A 20,454-nucleotide genomic window follows, 5' to 3' on the forward strand; every position below is an offset into this window, starting at 1 on the left:
GCCCCCCAAAGAGCGGGGGGGGGGGGGGGGGGCGGGGAAATCTCATCTTGTATTTGAGTAAATATGGTAAATACAAGATCAGGATTGCAGAAAACCCTCTAGATCGGGGCCTGCAACCTATAGCCTGCAGAGCCACTGGATCCAGCCTGTAAAGCAGTGGGGCAGGGGTTGGCATTTTGGTGTTGGGGGCCTTTACCCATGCTGCAGTTAGGCAACGGGAAAAAGCAGTAGCAGCAGCAGCAACCAGGTCAGACACACAGGCTTGCCTCAAATCCAAGCAGGGTTGTTTCATCCCACGGCTCAAACATATTTCTGACTGCTATTCTAAATTGCTCCAAACCTCCTACATAAACTAGTCACAACTCCAAGAATTCTCTTGGGCTCCTTTAATCTTAGAAGGATGTGTGCGGGGAAACTGATCCCTCTTGGCAAAAAGAAACATCAATCCTGTGTCATCAGGAAAGAGGGAAGAGATTTTATTCCAAATGCCTCTAGATAATCTAAAGGGGGAGGGAAGAGTTATGACCTAGCCTAGATCTCTAGGAACTGATTTCTCTCTTGTAATAGATTCACTGACACTTAGGCTAGGGACAGACATTTAAAAAGCCTGAGCCTGAATTGATTCAACGTTTGTGGGTTAGTCTAACCCAGCTAGGCTAAACCACTTTGTAACCATACAGACATTCTCTCTGGACTAAGGAAATTCAGATACATGCCTGCAGTGGCTCAGGCTAGAAGCTGAGGGCCGCTAGAGGAGCCCTCCCTTCCTTTGCAGAGTGCTGAGCTGTGTGGAGGTGGGGGCGTGGCGAGGTCCTGGACCTCTGATTAGGGTGGTCTGCTTGCACCATCCCAGGCTTTTCCCCGCTGGGGCTGCTCAAGGGGCTGGAGTGTTGCCAGACACCAGTCCCAGGCTACCACTCTGAGACAAGGTGAGGGGTTGGGGGGTACAGTACATGCATCTGTTGATTATATGGAGCTTTTCAATCTCCCTCCCTGCTTCTTCATACTGTCTGCAGCAAACTGACAGGCAAGCAAGCCAGCAGGGGGATAATAATAATGTTTATCACCCCATCAGCAAAACCGTAGCCTCTCTGAACCTGTTGATTAGCTCCAAAAAGCCCTAAGTGGACACTGTTCTGTCTGCCTGCCCCAGTGAAAATGGACACACACACAAAGCCACCTCTCAGCATTAGCTAGCATACCACATGCCTAGGGTCTGTGGGGCTGGGGTCTGTGCTGTGGGAGATGGGAGGGAGGGGGGATCCCTGTCTGAGCAGCAAAGGGGGCTGGGGCAGGAGCAAGTCAGGCAGACCTGGCTGTACCTGAAGTCTCCACCAGACCTCTGGCCAGGGAGCAGGGGGGCAGGTGGGGCCAGCTCTGCTTTCAGGAGCAGAGAGCCCAGCCCAGAGAGCGTGCCAGGGTGCTGGGGGTCTCTGGTTTAACTTAAACCAGCAAGGGATCTGAGACAAATATTGCATAAACTAGTTTGACCCAAATCAGTTAAGTCCGATTCAACCAGGTTTATCTTAAACCAGTTTCAGCCATTTTGAAACTGGTTTATGTGCACTGAGCCTATGTTCTGCAACATGGTTTAACCAGTTCCTGATCACTTAAACTGGTTTATGTGTAATGTCTGTCCCTAGCCGTAAGGAAGAGGCATCGACCTCTAAACAAAAAAAACCCAGCACTGTGAGCAGAGAGATCCTACCCTGGACAACCTGCATGAGAAGAAGCATCTCAAAGCTAGTATAGCAAAAGCTGTGTTAACCAGCACCTTACAAGCCAGCATGCTCTGTTAACCGGCATGCCTACTTGTAAGGGAAAAGCGAAACCAGAAGTGCCCACTGTGGCACTTCAGGTTTCACAGAGCCCCAATAGCCTGGGGTAAAGCAGCCTGCGCTGCCAAGCCCCCACAGCCCGGGGTATAACAGGCTACACCGGTCCCCCCTCCCTGTCCCTCGCGGCCCATGGGAGAGGTAGCGATGCAGCAGGCGGGATAGGCGGCAACGCAGTGGGAGGGGCAGCGACACCCCAGATGTGGCAGGACAGGTGGCAGCCCAAACAGGCAAAGACGCCTGTTCAGGCCACTCAATTATCCAGCATATTTTGTTATCCAGTACCCTCCCTTACCTGTGGATGCCAGATAACAAAGCTTTTAAGCTTTTACAAAGCTTTTACAGAGTTCATGGCATTATGTGAGAGTACCAGGAAGAATTACAAGTTGCAGAATCTGACCTTCCTTACTCATCTGCAGATATACAGGGATTCTAACAGCCAGACAATATAAAAAGCTACCTCCAAACTTGCATCTACAGAAATGCTCCAAACAAAAATATTGCATAAACTAGACCAGGGCAGGCAATCATTTCAGCTGGAGGGCTGTTTAACGAGTTTTGGCGAGCCGTTGAGGATTGCAAGGGTAGCCCCACCCCTTGACACATGCCCCGCCCCCTGGTTGCCATCTTGGGACTGGAAGTCCCGTCCCCAGTCCTGAGCTTTGTCACTGGAAGTCCCTCCCCTCAGCCCAGATGTACTCCATTTGGGAAGGGGGTTTGGCATCATGGAACTGGCAAAAAAAAAAAAAAAAAAGAGTATACACTAAAACAAACATCCTCAATAACATATTTTAATTTTCTTAAAAGAATATTTTTCTCCTGATTTGTGTGTGCTTTGTTGTGTATATAGTGGTGATTGTATAATGGCTCAAAATGAAGTCTTACTCTTGTATACTGCAGCGGTGTGGAGGGTATGGGTTGGTGGGTGTGGGGTTTGCGGGGGGCTCTGTGTGTATGTGGGGTGTGGGGAAGGGTGTGGCTGTGTGTGTGTGTGTGTGTGTGAGTATGGGAGTGTTTGTGGGGATGTGTGGGTGTGTGTGTGGCTGTGTTTGGGGTTTGTGGGGTATGTGGAGGATCACTGGGTGTGTGTGGGGGGAGTGGGTATGGGGTGTGCGTTGAGGTGTGTGGGTGCATGTATGTGGTTAGATGCAAGTGCGCAGCAGTGAGCTGGGCTCCCCTCAGAGGCATGCGGGGGTGTGTGTGGGGGGCCTGAGTGTGGGGTGTGGGGGGGAGGGTGTGGCTTTTGGGGTTTGTGGGGGAAGGTTTCTGGGCACGGTGAGGTGTGCATGGGAGGCCCCGCACACATGCCTCCCTGAGCCAGTCAGCACCCACCCCTGCCCCACAACTCCCCAGAACCCGTACACCCTGCGGCACGTCCCCACCACCCCACCGCCAGCAGTGCGCAGCCCCAGCCTGCCCCACGTCTGCTCTGGATTGGCTCTGGCAGGAGTGGACCAGCTGGAATTTGGCCACAGCCCCAACCCGGCACACTCCACGCCTGCTCCAGACTCACTTGCTCATGCTAAACAGTGGCAGCAGCAGCACTAGCCAGGTGGAAACTGTTGTTCAGCATGGAAGAAAAGCAGTCCCTCCCCCTTGCCGCTGCAGCCACTCAACGCCTGTGCCTGGCCTGTGGGCCATATTTTGCCCATGCCTGAACTAGACTAACACAAATCCCAGCAAAGGAGGTAGATTGGATTCTGCACCCACAGGAAAACCAATCCTTACAACAGACAGGAAAGGTGTATAAAGGAACCATAAAGTAACCAGATCTCCTTGAATGGAAAAAGGCCAATGCTCCTTAGGAAGAATGGCCTGGTAGTTCAAGGAAATGAGCTCCTGGTTGTGCCAAGTTACCCTCCAGAGCTTCTGCTAGTAAAGGAGTAGAAAGAAATACATATTTCAGCCTGAAGAGATGAAAACCCACCCAGATCCAAGAGCTGTATTTGCAAAAGCCTGAAGTCTGTGTTCTTAAGCATGTGCAGTATGATTCAAAACATTAATTATAATCAGCAGCGATTATCTTGGTTAAAGGTCCATACTTAATTGGTGTTATCTAATTGGAGAAGTAGTATGAGACCAAAAATTACAGCCTGTCAGAGTGCAGATGACTAAAAAGAAAAGCTTAAGTCATGAGTTGCCTGCCCTTGGAGTACTCATCTTTGCCAAATATAACTTAATTTATCTTTTTGCATTTAAAATGCATAGCTAGAGCCTTGTCAACATCTGCTTACCTGAGCCAATATCTTAGTGAACCCTATAAAAAGTAAAGGACAAAACTGCCAAAGAAAAGAACTCAGCCATAATTTCTATCCATGTGCACAACTTTTAATGTTGGTGTTATGTGCACAGAGAAACTGCCTTCTGCTAATATCCGTGTATACAAGTGTGAAATAGATAAATACTCCGCTTATCAAATAAGACTACTGTTTATCCTCCGTGACATGTAACCTGGCTGCACCTGCTTTCAATACTCCTACAAGCTAAATATTGAATACAAACCAGACCTCAAACAGTTAAAACAAATTAAAGATATTCCAAAACACTCAGGAGCACTGTGAACAGCAGGAGTCCCCCAGTGGTAAAAATACCTCAAAAAGATCTCCTCCTCTTCTTGAATACATATTATACAGTATTTTTTGGCAGTTAGCCAAAGCACCGTCTTTAGATAGCTGCAGGGTGATCTGGAGAGGTGGGTATTTCAATAGCTTTGCTACTCTTTAAAAACAAACAGTTGGAATGAATACATTTACTGTACACCAATAATATGCATTTCAGAAGTCACCATGATAAAAAAAAAAAAGTCTACAAGTTTCCCCAACACGTTTTTATAAACTATTCTTAATATAAATAGTAATAATAGGAAACTTATCTGTTTTTCTACTGCATCACACAATAAAAAGCTGCTACAAAAAAAAAAAAAAAATCAGACTGCAGCATTCAGCTCACATCGTGGGGAAAAGATAATTTGCAAAGTAACTTTTGCAGGTAGCAAGGCTTTCTGAATTAACCATCTTTTAAACATTAGAAATTTTTTAAAAACGTAGAAAATAGTGAAGGGGGATATATAACAACCCTTAATTTTGTATGGCATGCTGCTTGAGTCTGATTTTGTTCAACATGTAGCATTTGCAAGGAGATACGTTATGAATGGTCTCCCTCATCTATCAGCCCTACCCTTTTGCCACAGACGCAGTATGTAGTATTTCAGCTATGTACAGTTATGTAGACGCTGCGGCTAACAGCGATGAAGCGTTCTTTTCACATTCTCCAGTCTTATAGCTGCATGAGAAGGAGCCTTTTTTTTTTTTTTTGGAGAACTTTAAGGCCATTACCATTTATTATATTTCTCATTCTGATTAAAGACTAAAACTAGTTAGTAAACGTTCCTCAGTATTGATTCTTCAAAGCAGTCCCAGTCCTTCAATTAGCATATACAATTGTTAAAAAGGAGAAGGCAATTTGCCCAGTATTTATTCCTTTTTGGCCAAAATAATTCATTCTTTAACTTGTAAGTAAGAGTTTTATTTTAAATGACAGCATTTTAATTTTCTTCTGTTTACAGTCTGGGCCAGATACCGCATACTGTCTGCATTACAGGAATGTACAATTGTTTTCTGAAGATCCCACTGAGCACAGCTTTAGAGGAAAGGACTGCCATTTACCAAATCAATTTCTTTCACCTCAAGTCACCGTCCTCGGTATAGGAACTTATCGATTACCTTTTAGACATGGCTTTTGTTTTGCTTTGTTCTGTCTAGGGTTAAAAACACATTTAAAGCTCTCAAATTCATTTCAGAAAGCTACATTGTACCATTCTTTACAGTTGCTACATTACAAATTTAATTTTTTAAACAAGGCAAACTGGAGTAATAGCTAATTATTGTTTAGTTGGCTTCAGACAGATATTGATTTAGATAAGACTTTTATGCTGACATTTTCTCTTTAAAGTAATGCCACAGTTCATCAGCTTTAAAGCCTAATATGAACTGATGATAAAGGAAAGTACTCTCTTATTGATAACATGGGGAATTTATAAGCTTATTTTCAATTAGTGTTAATGAAATTTACCTAAATACTGAGCTTCTAGAACACAGTAATGGGCAGGAAAACCTTAAAAATAACAAGTGTGAACATTTTCTGGCTCGTTAGGAATTAACACAAAATACAATTAAAAATCTACATGGCAGTTACCTACAGTACCTACTATCATAAGCCTGATTGTACCACTGCCATTAAAGGATGAGCAAGCAACTGACATTTTGTATAAAAAAAATACCATAATCATGTACTATTCATGGCAACAGAAGGAATAATGATTAACGAAAGAGAAGAAACCATTACACGACTGGTTCAACCCAACCTGCAACCTGGCTGCATAGTAATCAAAAGCAATCATTATCAAGTTGCACAATGGACTACATGGAATGAGTCTGAAGGTATCTTTTCTATGACATGGGTGCCAATGCTATGGAAATTTCCCTTAGAGTTGACACCTTTGTCCCTGCTAATCAGTAAAGGACTGATTTAGGGCATAAAGAATGAACTATCCTTCCATTTCTAGAAGTGATCTTTGCAGGTCTGCAATACAGGGTCACATAACAAACATTTGCTTTCCTCTGTTGTGCTGGACCTGATCTGTGAAGGAATAGCTCAAGGCTGGTTTTATATCATCAGGAAGGCACTTTTCTTGTGCATGTTCGTCCTTAAATTGAGAAACAAATTAAATAAAAGGTATCAATTATTAATTTACTTCCATTTACACATCTATGTTCCCAGAGCTATTTTTCAAAAAGGTTCCAGCTGCCAAGGTCATGTTGGAGTAGAAATAAGTTGGATTTAGTTTTACAATAGAAATGGGACTTAAAGATAACTGGCACACCAGGTCAGAAATGGAATAATTACATGTTTCCAGCTTTGGAAAACAATGTATTTTTTTCTCTCTCAGCATAACTGTCCTAAAGTAAAATCTGCACTGGCTAAAAAATGCACTTTAGAGGTGTTACATTTAGACTGTGTTCTTATATTGTGGGGGCCCCCTCCAAAGACAAACAACGGTCCAGCAATTTTAACACAAAATTATAGAGAAGATTAAGTACATTTTAACATGCTGAACTTCTTTGCAAGGCCCCTCTAATTTTCTCCCGTGAAGGTAGGACATTTGGCAACAGGAAGGGACTTCTCACACATCATCAGCCTTGGGAAAGGCGTACTTAAAAACGCATATAATTCAACCTCTCAGAGTAGCTCACTTCATCAGACCATAAGTGTTACCAGAACACTGCAAGTGTTGCAGTCTCCATTTCACTCTTTAGAAAACTAAAATTGAAGCGAAATAACCATCAGTGTAAGAAGTGACATATTTTCTCAGTCTATACGAATTTATGTACAAAAGCCCATAATTGTCATGACTTTTCAGGATGGAATCATATATGCAACTTTTATCCATGCAATGCTCAACAGGGATCTGACAAGTAGATTTATCAATTTATAGCAGAATTCTGTATTATTCAGACACCTTGCTCTTTTCTGTCATGGTTTGTTTCCATTTTGGAAAAGTTCCTGTTTGTTTCAGACCTAATGCCTAACATCTTCTATTTCCAAAGCCATATGTACAATCATATCTAAAATGGACAATTTACTCTTGCAATTGGATCACAATCCTGCACAACTTAAGACATATGAATCAGCCCACTGACATCAATATAAATGCGAATACAATCTGCAAGAAAGGGTTCCTGATTAGTATCTAGTTTATTTAAAACACACACATACAGAGTACACAGCTATCGCTTTTAATCTGCTCAACCAAAGTTCTCTTCCTTATTAATAGCATGCAAACTTTTTATTCCTACATAATACTAAATGGTTGTTCTAACAGACATTTTAAACTGTTGCTTCAATGTTCATTAATTCAAAGGTACTGGTATACAGACTAAATTCCTGCTTTTTTAAAAACAATAACTGGAGATCTCTGTTTATTTAGACATTAATCTTTTGGGATTGCTAGCCAAAGGGCCAGGAAAAACTTTCATTATTTTACCTGTGATTTATGATTTATGATTAAATTTATGCTGTTATCATTAAAAGCCTGTCAAATTTATCTTCCTCTCCTAAATTCATTTTTCCCCAAGACAATGTAGAGAGAAACTATCACCATATGAGTTAAGCAGGATTAACAAATTAGTTAGTATGATTTGACTAGGACCTATAACTATTTGTATTCATAAATATGTTAGAGCTTTCAGTAATTTTGTTTTCTAGGGTTAAATGGTTAATTCCTATGTATGCAAATATAAATAATCAAACTATTTCAAGTCTTTTCTTATCCATGCATATGTATATAAGAATCCTGTGATGCTCAATCACCTAACACAACTCTCGGCAAGATGTTTCATGGCTTTACATGGTCTGCCTTTGGTGACTCCTCTTCTCTTTGCCACATTATCTAACTGCCCCTTTTAGTCCCTTTTTTTTATGGCGCACCTAGACCCACAGGGTCTTCCTTATCCCATCTCTCCAGACAAAACCCCTCTCATCCTTCACAGCTTTCCTGAAGTTCCTGCTATTTTCAGCAATCTTCAAGTGAAAGTGAGAAACCAAAAAAAAAAAAAAAAACCAGTCAAAAGGGAAAGTATAGCCAGTGAAGTGATACCAAGAAAGTGTTGTGAGTGGTACACAGGGAGAAGAATTTGGATGTATTTTGGCTACATCAGAGAGAAGAAAAGGAAAACCCGACAGACCGTGAGGTGGCTAAAGGAGTTTACCAAGGCATAACCAAGAGTTTGGGAACTAAGGATGGGAAGAGATGGGGTTTGGACATGGTGTAAGGGGAGAATGGATAGCATTGAGCAATACCCTAAAAGGGACAAAGGAGAAGGAGGTGTTAACAGCAGCATGGAGGTTGCTGGCCTTGTGGAAAAGCAGAACTGTGGAGGAAGAGAGGCACAAGGAATTCAGTTTTTACCATCCTGAATTTTAGTACTGGGCTTATGATATAGAAGTTAAAAGGAAGATTGCAAAAGCATGAACACTTTTGAACCTCATCAGCTGCATGACAAAACTTTAATGGGAAAATGTATTTTACGGACATCAGAAAGTGATAAAATCACATTGCCAGCGAATGCAGAAATTCATCTTTATTTATGGGTTTCTATTCAAATTGTTTGATATCTTCAACTCTCTTTACAACCCATCATTTCTGCAAATTTCTACAAAAGAATAGCTATCTCTATGTCATTACGCTTTGTGTCATGTAGCTCTCATGCTACATTTGTAACCTAAGTGCAGATTGTACAGGACAATAGCTTGACATTCGTAAAAACTGGTTTTTATGTATTTGACATCATAACTAGGACTCTGCTGGGAAAACAAACAACAGAAATAGCATTAATTAGTTACCTTCCTATATTATTGCATGAGTTCCATCCAAGGAAAAGATTAGAAGGTGCCAAAATAAATGAAATGTGTGGGTTTTTTTTTTATAAAAAGTTAGCAAAATACTATTATAAACATAAACTATGACGTTTGCATTGGCAAATCTCTCTAAACAGAAAAACTGCTCCTTGTACCATACTTTTAGAATCAAATCCTCTAACCATATTCCTTCCAGAAGCTTAACTTAGATGAATCCCCCGCATACTTTATCATCTCCTATGACAAATAAGTTCTGTCTTACAATGCAAGAATTCTTATTTGTCTTCATTAAAACACAAGCACTTTAGCAATCGTATTTTGAACATACTGTCAACAGTTGACAGATACTCCAGGGTCTTTTAGTACTGTCAAAATAATTCCTAAGAGTCAAATTTAAACGCTGGTATAATTTTGAAAGTGTTTTAAAATGAAACGGGACTGGATCACCCTGCTCCTGCCCCTGAGAATGACACATGGCAGCGTGCTGCTCTTTTTGCAATTGTTCCCTTTGTGGGTTCACCAAGTGCCCCATCCTCAGCTGGGTACCATAGGAACTCTGCCGGGCAAGTACACCTAATCAGTGTGCCCTCTGATCTATGCAGGTTTTATCCCATCCTCATCTTTGTAATGTCTGAGCCCTTTATGACACTAAACTACCACTACTACTAAAAATCTGTCACATGGTTTATTCTCTCTCTCACCGTCTTTCTATCCTTCTGTGCTGTGTCCAGCCACCACTACCAGCTTTTGGGACTGAGGTGGCTGTTTGCCAGTCCCTGCAATAAAAGAGCATTGCGGGAACCTTATGCTCTAATATTCTTGTTGAGTTCCCTGCTCCTAGGGGCCCTGTAACAATCGCGGATGGCTTCTAGTACCAACGAACGTGGAGTGACTGTGTTGGTTAGTATGTCTTATCCAAATTTTTACAGTCGGCTTCTCTCTCTGTCCTTACCTCGTGCACTTGACTCTCCAAATAATCTGGTTGAAATCAATGGGACTACACGTGGAGTAAAGTATTATTCAATACGGTTGAGACGACACAGAATCTGGCCTTTTACGAGAGGTTGGACAAAGTATTCTAAGACGGGCTTGGGCGAGCCAAAAAAAAACCCAATCACATATCATTAAAAACACATGTATGTAAGAAGTATTTGATGATGAGCAAAATGTTTTGTATTTAGAAGCAGAATTTGTTTCTTAATATCTTTAAGAGAGTTGTTAGACAAGCTTTGAGGCACAAAACACTGTTCCCTCAGGCGTTTCCTCAGGCTGTGAACTGAGGAAGGGTATTTTGTGCCTGAAAGCTTGTCTAGCATCTTTTCCAACCATACACATGGTTCAGTTCAAGATATTACCAGACAAATCCTGCTTCTCATGTATCCCTTGAGCCATCCAACTATAACAGCACTACGATGCTAATTCAATTTAAAAAGCATTTAATAATCTTTGCATCCAAGTGCTACACTCAGACAATACCTTATCCACCTAAGTAATTTTGGCTTTTCTTGAAAGATGTATTTAGAGTACAGGAGCCTCCCCACTACCTACAAAGTAAGACCCTCTGCTGCCATGGACCTGACAAGTGTTCGCTGTATCTGGGCATGGAGAACGGGACACTCAGCAGAATTTCTACAGCCTACAAAGAACCTCAAACCACTTTTAAATGACTCAATTGCCCTCTCACCACCTTTTCTTTTGCAACCCCTGGTAAAAAAAAAAACCTTAGAAAATGCACTGCTCCTCAGCATGCCAGGAGATGAGGCATATTCCTACAGACTCCATCATTTCACTATACTCTCTCTGTCTCCTTCCTTCTACGAAGGGCTAGTATGGTACCTTCTATGCTGAGCTCATGGCTCCTATTTGGTTGGACTCTTGGGAAGAAAGAGAGCTCTACCTGCTCCATGGACGCTGGCTTTTGGAGGCCTGCAGGGGTAACAAACAGGCAACACAGGCCACTTCTTTTCCATGAAGACCTTTGACAAAATTGCTCCCCTCTCATTAAGGCATCAGCTAAACTGTAAACCGATTATCCTGACACTAGTCTTTTTTGCCTGATTTCAGTGCAGAGGCCTGCTCACACTCCTACAGAGGTTAACAAGAAGAGTAGTGTCTATGTTGGCCAGTCTCCCACTTTAGAAAGGTACTTAAATCGCTTATCAGAATCAGGTTCTTTGTCCAGGGATACACAAAACAGCAAACTCGAAGTGCTTCAGAGAGTCAACAGTCATCAAAGTGATTTTCTTTTGTGTAGAGTCCAATCTGATCATAAAAAGCAGAAGTGGGAAATCAGCAAGTAGTGTTTATACACCTCAGATAACTTGTTATCTAATGGGAAGCAAGCCTGGTTGTCTCTACAAAGAGAATCAGCAGACAGAAATGTCAATGAACACCATGAACACACGAACAACTGTGTATGCTCATGCTAAGATTTTTTTTCCCAAGCTATTTTCCCTTTACAAACACAACTGAAGTGGATGCCTGCTTTTTTTCCCACCCCCTGGCTAGGCCAAGTGGCCACAAATCTCTCCTGGAGACAAGAATTAGTCCATATTTTACACCAGTCCAAGTAATATCAGATATTGGCCCAGGGGCTATTACTCTGATTAATGCAAAAACTACTTTGCACATAAAAATATAATTATAAATGACAACAATCTAAGAACAACCATAATTAGTAATACATATGTACTTCTGTGGTGCTCAGCACTCAAAAGCCCTCTGTGCACATAAAAAAAGGACTAAAACCAAAAAATTACAATGGAAGACATAATAAAAATTGAGGGGTAACAGAACTGATCCTGAACTCACTACAGCGACTGTAAATCTCCTTTTAACCTAAAAGGATCTAGTCCTTTGTTTCTGAAATTAAGTGAACATAAAATGCATCTCTAACATGTGAAAAGAATGTAACAGTCTAAACAAAAGCAAAATAGCTACCAAGTGCACTTTAAACATCCAAAGAAAACCAATGCTAGTATTTTCTCATAGTTCGTAAATAATTCAAATGTTGTAAAAATATAATGCATCCTAACAGTTTCAGAAAACAGTCTCAAAAAGACTATGTAAGTGTTAAATTAGCAAAAGTACCTAGTACATGGAATACATACGCTTGTTTAGAAATGGAGGCAGGCTTAAAGGCCTTGGGTTATAAGAGTCGGTTATGTCATACACTATTAAGTCACTGGGAGAAGTCGCTAATTCACACACGACAAAGCCCAAAAGGAGAAAGCATTGTGTTTGTTGGCTAGGATAGAGACGTTAACTTATTGTTTTTGACAAAAAAGGAAAAAGATGTTGTGTGTGACATATAAAAAAAAAGATATTTACCTAGTAGGAAAATATAAAGGTCAAACAATGATTAAAATGTGAAGTATGTGCTCCCATGGATGGATACACAACTCTTGTGTTGTTACAAGGATGACGCACGTGATTAAGGGAAATATACTCAGTCATGGAAATCTGAGAAGAGCAACAGTGGATTTCCTAGGGGATTCAATGAGTGGTGTAGCCCCTATCTCCCCCTCTTTTTATGCAAGGAATTAAGATGTTACAGAGAGAGAGAGAGAATAGCTGAGCTCTAGAAACCCCATAGGCCCTTAAACACAAAAGAAAAAGGAAGTTTATTCCCTTGGACCCATGGAATTCATCAAGCCGGTTTCCCCGTCCTTTGCTGGCAGCAAGTCTTTCAAGGAAACTGCTGTACCTTTTTTGCTCCACCTGCCTAACCCAATTCTGGGGGTAACTGATGCCAAAGGTCTGTTATTCCTGTATTTAGTCTTCCTGATGAAATCTAAAGTCTTGGGGGAAGAGTTTTCCATGGTCAACTTCACTCTTTCTTACTAGGGACATACTGATGTGAGAATCGCAACCACAACTTCAATAAGGCTTTTGACGACTGAGGAGAGTAAAAAAAGAATACCACTGACCCACAGGCTTTAGTTAAAGTGCCCCCACCGCCGTTTTTAAGCATGCGATGCCGAATACACGAGACACTGCAGGCACTTTAATTAAAGCGGCTCTCTGGAGCTGCTCTAATTAAAGCAACCCACCCCCAGAGCATGTGTAAAGACATCTAATGCCATAAAAGGTCCTACATACATGAGATCACTTCCAGAAGTAAGGGACACATAAGAAGGTTGAATAATGGAAAAAGGAGCTTGTGACAAACCACTCAACCCACAAGTGGAGCCACGTACACATAGCAAGGGGTCATTCTTAAGAGAGTCACTAAATAGTAATACTTTCTCTTAGCCACTGTATATTCCCTTTATACTAATTTACAGAAATGGTCTTAAGCATTTTGTTCCACTTTAGTAGCTTTCCATTTTGTGTTGAAGTGAATGATACATTTCAGAACATCTCTTTTGTAAATATTTCTGCAACTACACATAGCTGTAATTTTAACATGAGATGCTCTATTTCAATATGCTATTGAAATGACTATTAAAATGCATCAGTGAATTCTAAAATTATAAGATTTAGTGCAGAGTTTGTATTTCCAGTTGTAAGGAACAATATCAAATACCAATTTAAAGGGAGGAGGGGTTACTCAATATTTTATGTTTGAAGCCAAACTGTGCCTTCTGTGGTAAAATTGAAACCTTTGAATTTTTAAATAAATTAAACATTTGAGAAACTAATGAAATCTTCCATGCTTCACATGTGATCTAAGGGCATTAAGCTAACCTCCAAAATTCAATCAATAGATTGGGGAAGTAAATGTCCCAAAAGCACTGTCAGCTCCCAAAACTTTTGGCTAAACCAAAAATGGGCATTCAGCAGAACCCCTTAAATTAATTATATACTATAATCTGAAAGAGGATTTAAGACTAAGCTATCTAAATCAGTCAACATGCATTTCATGGCACAGATACAGAATCTCAGGAACCAGATATGACTTCTAAATGAAACCTATGTGAGCACAGCACCAACATTGATTTCAGCAGTTTCAACTTCTGTAAGGCAAGAAAACTGGGTTCTGGGGCTGGAAAATAGGCTGGTTTTGACTTCAAACAAGCAAAAATTTTAAAGAAGGCATTGAATCATGAGGTTGCTATACATATAGAGGGAGACAAAGTTAGGACCTAAACATGGGAGAAAAAATGAATTTATCACAACTGAAACAAACACTGAACACACTTCTCCACTTTAACCTTTCTATATTTTTAAATACACACTTTCTTTGTAGTTTTTTTAAAAGTAAAATACAAAATATAGCATTACTGGCGATCATCTGAACATGGTACTACAAATCCATGAATTGATCACAGTAAATTATGGGATGTGTCTTGTTCAGTTTTTTTTTTTTTAACTGGTGACCAATTTAATACTTTCTAAAATGTAATATTGGTTATAAAATAATTGTGATATATAGATAACTGTAAAATAATTTCTGATAAATTACTAAGAAACTAGTTCTGTACTGCATACTATGCAGAAGTTATCAAATACCACAAAAATAAATTTTAGTTCTGGTCTCTGCATCTCAAAAAGGATGCAGAAGAATTAGAAAAGGTACCCAAATGGGCAAGCAAGATGATCAGGGGTATGGAGAAGCTGTAATGCCTGGGCAAACTGGAAAGGTTATGACTCTTCAGTTTGGAAAGCAAAAGGCTATGGGGCAGAAGTCTATAAAATCATGAAGGGTGTGAACGAAGTGAACAGGCAACTGTTAATCACTGAGGGCATTTTTACATGTGCTCCTGGCACGGCGCCATATGCTTTAATTAGCGAGCTGAGCTAATTAAAAGCACCAGCGTGTCATGTGTATCAAGGTCTCCGCGCTGACAAAAATAGCGGTGGTGCGCTTTGAACTAAAACTCATTGGACGTGTTATATTTCAAAGCGCACGCCGCCGTTTTATCAGCGTGGAGACGCATGGCAGAGCTGATGCACGTGATGCATGAGGCTGCCAGAGCTCATCAAGTTCACGCTCCAGCAGACTCGATTCGAGTCTGCTCCGATGCACTGGATTTCCAGCGCATCTCCCCACGTGTGTGTAGGAGCCTTAAGTCCCAGAATACTAGAACTAGGGAAAACCCACTGAAATTGGACTAGACAGGTTTAAAACTAACAAAAGAAAGTATTTTTTTTTTTAATGTAGTATATGGTTCACTTATGGAACTCATTCCCACAGAAGGCTGAAGAGGCAGGTAGCATAGCCAGGTTCAAAAAGAGACTAGAGAAATTAATGGACAATAGATCCACTAGCTATTAAACAAAACAGTCAGGAATATATCCTCTGGCATCTCTGAACCAATGATGGTAGATGCCAGGAGGGGTCTGATGGGATAGATCACTCTCTATATTCTTAAAAGCAAGGGCCAATTTCTGGCCTCATTTACACTGTAGTCTTGATGAGGATGCATATGGCCCTAACAATATGCAATATAAACACCATCCAGAATTGGCAGAAAAATAGATATGAAAACCCTGCCCACAGCTAACTCTGTTAATTCAAATACAAAAAAAACCCTCAGGATTTCAGATACTTGCATAATTCCTGTGATCCTAAATATATGCAGATATCTGCACCAAAGGTAAATCTATTTGACTTCAAGTGGAACCTTATCAAGAATGTCTTTTCCTAAACATGTTTCTCTTCAACCTTTTCCAAATATTTAATTCTTTTTTTCCTTTTCATATCTGCCATGCAGCTAGTCAAAACTCCATTCTGTTCACTTCTCCCTCTGGACCTAATCTCAAAACTCTTGCAAACCCAAAATTTCCATTGAAATCAATGGGACTTTGGAGTGCACAAAGAGCATGCTATCAGTCACAATCTGTACAGGATCATAAATAATGATTGTTGGAATAATTACAGTTATTTGAATTGAGTGTAGTTATTTCTTTGTTGCTGTAGCAACTGCAAAATATAACACATTTTAAAAATAACCATCTTGGCAAAACATGTTCCATCTAAAAAATGAGAGGAAATAAATTTTATCAAAAGACACCTCTATTCAGACCACAACAATCTTAAATAAATCAAAATCTGATTTTAAGTAAATTCACCATAACCTTTTAAAGCACTGCTTGGGTGGCTTGCAACCAGAAGATGAAACTGCTGTGTTACTTTTTAGTCTGTTTTTTAATTTTTTAAAAGAGATTTCTGGAATGTTTTCCTTCTCCATAGGCAGACAAGGTTCTTTGGGTGAATCTGATCTCTTTCATTAGACCAACTTAAATAGTTGGAAAACAATTATTCCCTCTCCATACTGTTTCTCCAACTACTAGACTAAGGACAACATTTTCAAAAGCACATAAAAGTGGAGGCAAAATCTGATCTTGAAAAATGACTTGGGGTCAGATTTTTAGATGCATGTAGATACCTGTAAAGCTAACAAACACTTTCTGGGTTTTTCTGGAGCCCAAAGGAATCAAAGTCCCATCAAAATCAAAGAGGGTTAGTCCTTTTGGAACACTAGTAGGTAACCAGCTGCATACTTAGGTGCCAGAATGCCTTTGAAGATCAGGGCCCTAGACATCTAAGAGGCAAAGTTCCCTTTACTGTCAATGAGATTTAGGATCCCAAATCACTTAAACGCTCCTGAAAATTTGACCCAGAGTGCTGAAGTCATGTTGTAAATGTGACTTAAACTCCTAAATTATTTTGGCGCTCTCTCTAACCCCTCAATCACATTAAATCTCTTGTTGCTCTGGTCTCAGACTTCTTTTCTGAAGTCTCTTTACCGTGTCAATTAACAGTTAACCACAACATTGGCGTGTTTACGTAATATACATTATGATGTACTATGACATACTCAGAGTGCCGATATCATCCCACATAACTACATCATACAGGTATTTTATACAGACTGCATCCTTAGAAGTTGCTTGGAAAACTACATTGGAATGCAAATACCAGCCTGTATCCTCTGACACTGCCTAAAATTCACCGTTCCCATTAATATTTGTGATCCAAAATGAATGAAGTCTCAAAAAGCAAACAGTATAATATAAATAGTATAAATTGTCTAGATAACCACACAGCAAAGATTTCTTCAAAGCAAAGCTGAGAAGTCATGAATAAGCTCTTTAAAAAAAAAAAAAAAAAAAAAAAAAATCAGTCGCACTGTTCAGGCAAGAGAAACAATTCTTAATTCCAAAATCTCTCCTTTAAACAAAACAAAACAAAAAAAAGTAAAAAAATGTAACACAAACCCACATGCCAAGATCTGAGAGATTATTTTCTCATCTCCCTTAGTGTCAATGGGAGGTAGCTTGCACAGACTACGTTCCCGAAAGCAAGCAACTGTATTGTACACTACAAACACAGGGAATCAGATTGCCACCTACAGGTAAATTTAGCATTTATTTTCAGGAATTGACTAAACAAGAACAAAATTATCATTGTGACAAGCCCTCTTCAGATCTACTCTTATTCAAAAAAAAAAAAAAAAAAATAGTACTTGCTCGAGTACCTTAATTATACCTCGAATGTCCCAAATCTAGAAAGCAAACACATTGCTCCGCAGTTCTAAAACAGCATTACTTCACAGACTTCAAAAACTCATGTAGACCAACTTAAAAGAAGCGGATTACAGTGAGGTTTCAGCTAAAGAATTTTAAATCTGCTTACCTGATACAATTGGTGCTAGCCTGAATATGTCTGATAATCTGCTGTTAACTGGTTCATAGGGGGAATCTTCAAGCAAGTCATTTCCTAAGGACAACAAAAGATTTGGATTTCTTTCACACACTTTTTTTGGGGGTAGGGGGGAGGTTTTATTATTTATTTCCATTCTAAATGAAATCGGATTGGGTTAAAGCTGCCCTGAAACATTCAAATGCTCTTCTCGTTAACCTGTTCATGTTAGAGGAGGGAAACTAAGGGTTATGTATGAGCACACTTGAGAGGAAGGTTTCCCACCTCCTTGCCATTAACTCCCTCCCCTTTTCCTCCCTGGAATGAAGTCACAAATCTGAAGAGACAGTCTGTGACATCACAACCATTTCCTGTCTTCAGGTGCCAAGAAGAGAGCTGCTGGGAAGGGGAAGTTCCCTTTTACTTGCATCAGACCTTGGCTTGAGAGAAAAAAAGATCAGGGACCATTTGGCACCTGGCATCACTGAAAGTAACCCTCCTAAGAAAAAGCTTTCCTGGGAGGAGAGAGATTTACAGTGCGTAAAGTGTCCAAAGGAGGAGTAGAGCGATTGATTATGAAAGGGGTAACCAACAGATGCTTAGCTCCTTGAAACAGTCCAATTGACATTTTGTTGGATAAACTAACCAAAAACCCAACCCAACAACAATAAAACAATAAAAAGGTGGAAATGCTTTCAAGATGAATGTTTGAGGCAAGCACCAGGCAGGCAGGAGCCAGCACTGCCCATTGACCTGAGTGGGAATGAGAGGTCCTTAATGCAGAATCCTGCCCGGGTGATGTATACATCTCTACTGACTAAGGGCCCCTCCTGTCCCCAGCAGCTGGTGGAAGATTTGCCAAGGACTTCAGTGGGCGTGGAGCAGGTCCTGCCAGTTCCTCCTGTCATTTCTAATCAGCTCCTTTGCCATGCTCTGCAAAGTAAGGGGCCCTCTCTCACACATCTGTCTCCGGGTGGGTTGCTGTTGGTAAATACAAGGGCAGGGAAAGAAAGACTAGACTTCTTTAAAAGAACCTGGACCTCACATCTACTCTGCCCCTGGAAGCTAAGTAGCTATAGTGCCCCTGGGAAGGGAGAGCTAGTTAACAAGTGCTTAAACTCCTGGGTCAGGGCGAAGTCACAGGTGGGTGGCTGCTGGAGCTTGCGCAAAGGCTCATGCCCTACGCTTCGCAAAGGTCAGCTGCGTCCCCTGGAGGAAACCCTGCCTGCAAATTTCCCAAGAGCGGCAGCTGGTCCTGGGTCAGAGGAGAGGTCCCGGCTGCGCAGCTGAAGAGCACGAGGGGAGCAGCGAGGCCAGCCCCTCTCTGCAGTGACACGGAGTGAGGCTGCGAGGGGCCGTGCGAGCATGCTGCGCTGGGGGGGGGAGTGGAGCGTGTCTGTGTTTCGCAACGTACCCTGTAAGATTTGGTACATGCTCCAGTAAATGCGCAGGCAGTTTTTCTCCTTCTTCATGCCCCTCTTGCAGCGGCAGTTGTACAGGGATTTCTGCTTCAGAGCCTCCATGGCGCTTTTGCATTCATCCTTCGCCTCCAGGCCCGTCGCCCGGCTGAAGTTGCTCTCTTTGCCGGCCACGCACTGCCTCAGTGTCCTGTATTTAGTGCTACAGCTCTGCTCCTTGAGACATTGATCGCTGGCTTTCACGCAGTCCAGGCGGTCCCCTCCAGGCAGCCCGCTCACTTCTGCGGACAAAAGTGCATCTGGAGACAGAGGAAACAAAGCCACAAAGTCTCTCGGGGAGAGAGCAGAGGGGCTCAGCGCCCACAGCTGCAGCCCAGGGGATCCTTGGGCAGCGCAGCTCCCTGCTGGCTCCGAACAGGGGCAGGGCAGGGCCGGGCCGTGCCTGGCAGCGCGCAGAGAGATGCCCCTCTGAGCGGCACTGACCCTAAGGGGGGAGTTTAAGGGCAGCAGGGGGACTAGAAGGAGCCCCCTGTACACAGGGGAATAGGGACCCCCTTCCCTAGCTCCACCGTGCCTCCCTCTCCCTCCTGACGCTGGGCTGGGGTGGGGGGACGACACACACGACATGCCCCCTCCGTTCCCACCAGGGCTGCAATTTCAATCAGGCCCCTTTCCCCCCCAGCTCTCAGTCTCTCTGGGCATTTATTTTGCTCTCCCCCATGCATTTTCAAGGTGTCCATCCATCCGTCCCCGTCCCCCCGCGCCTCCTGTCTCCTCTATTTTGTGTCTCGGGGCGGAAAAAACAAGTGGCATTAACCCCTTCTCCACCACCACCCAGCCCTCCCCCTTCCCCACAGCGCTGGCAGCAAACAGGATCGGGGGCTGGAAAGCCTGCCATCACCCACCCCCCCCACCCAGGAGGTGGGGTGGGTAGACAGAGGAGAGGAAAAACCCTAGTGGGAAAGTTTCCCTCCGAGTTGGGGCTGCCAAAAAATCCCCAAGTCCCGGGGAAACTTCCCCGGGGGGGCGTGGGGGCACTCACCCAGCAGGGGCAGCACGAGGTACAAGGTGGGTAGGAGCATCCTGGCGGCGGCCGGGTCCCCCCGGAGCGGCGGTGCGGCGGAGGGGCTCAGCATGCGTGCAGCCCGGCGCGGGGAGGCTGCGAGCCCGGCAGCTCCATGGAGGCAGCGGCGTT

General features: G+C 42.2%; 1 protein-coding gene across 4 annotated transcripts in view; it reads right to left on the reverse strand.

The window, feature by feature from the left end:
• LOC102373793 (GDNF family receptor alpha-1) overlaps positions 1–20,448 on the reverse strand; it is a 37,292-nt gene extending 16,844 nt beyond the window's left edge. For 2 of the 4 annotated variants that reach the window (XM_025195507.1, XM_025195508.1), the window contains exons 1-3: positions 20,302–20,448; positions 19,256–19,558; positions 17,836–17,919 (exon numbers count right to left, since the gene is read on the reverse strand). In XM_025195507.1, the coding sequence (XP_025051292.1) occupies positions 17,836–17,919; positions 19,256–19,558; positions 20,302–20,395 (481 nt within the window). In that variant the 5' untranslated portion in view covers positions 20,396–20,448. Of the gene's footprint in view, positions 1–6,493; positions 6,541–11,466; positions 11,514–17,835; positions 17,920–19,255; positions 19,559–20,301 lie in introns of those variants that run through there. The other 2 variants (XM_025195506.1, XM_014527466.2) reach the window with 2 other exon arrangements.
• Between the last annotated feature and the right edge of the window lie 6 nt (positions 20,449–20,454).

This window comes from Alligator sinensis, unplaced genomic scaffold, assembly GCF_000455745.1.
Source record: "Alligator sinensis unplaced genomic scaffold, ASM45574v1 scaffold2129_1, whole genome shotgun sequence".
Taxonomy (NCBI): Eukaryota; Metazoa; Chordata; order Crocodylia; family Alligatoridae; genus Alligator; species Alligator sinensis.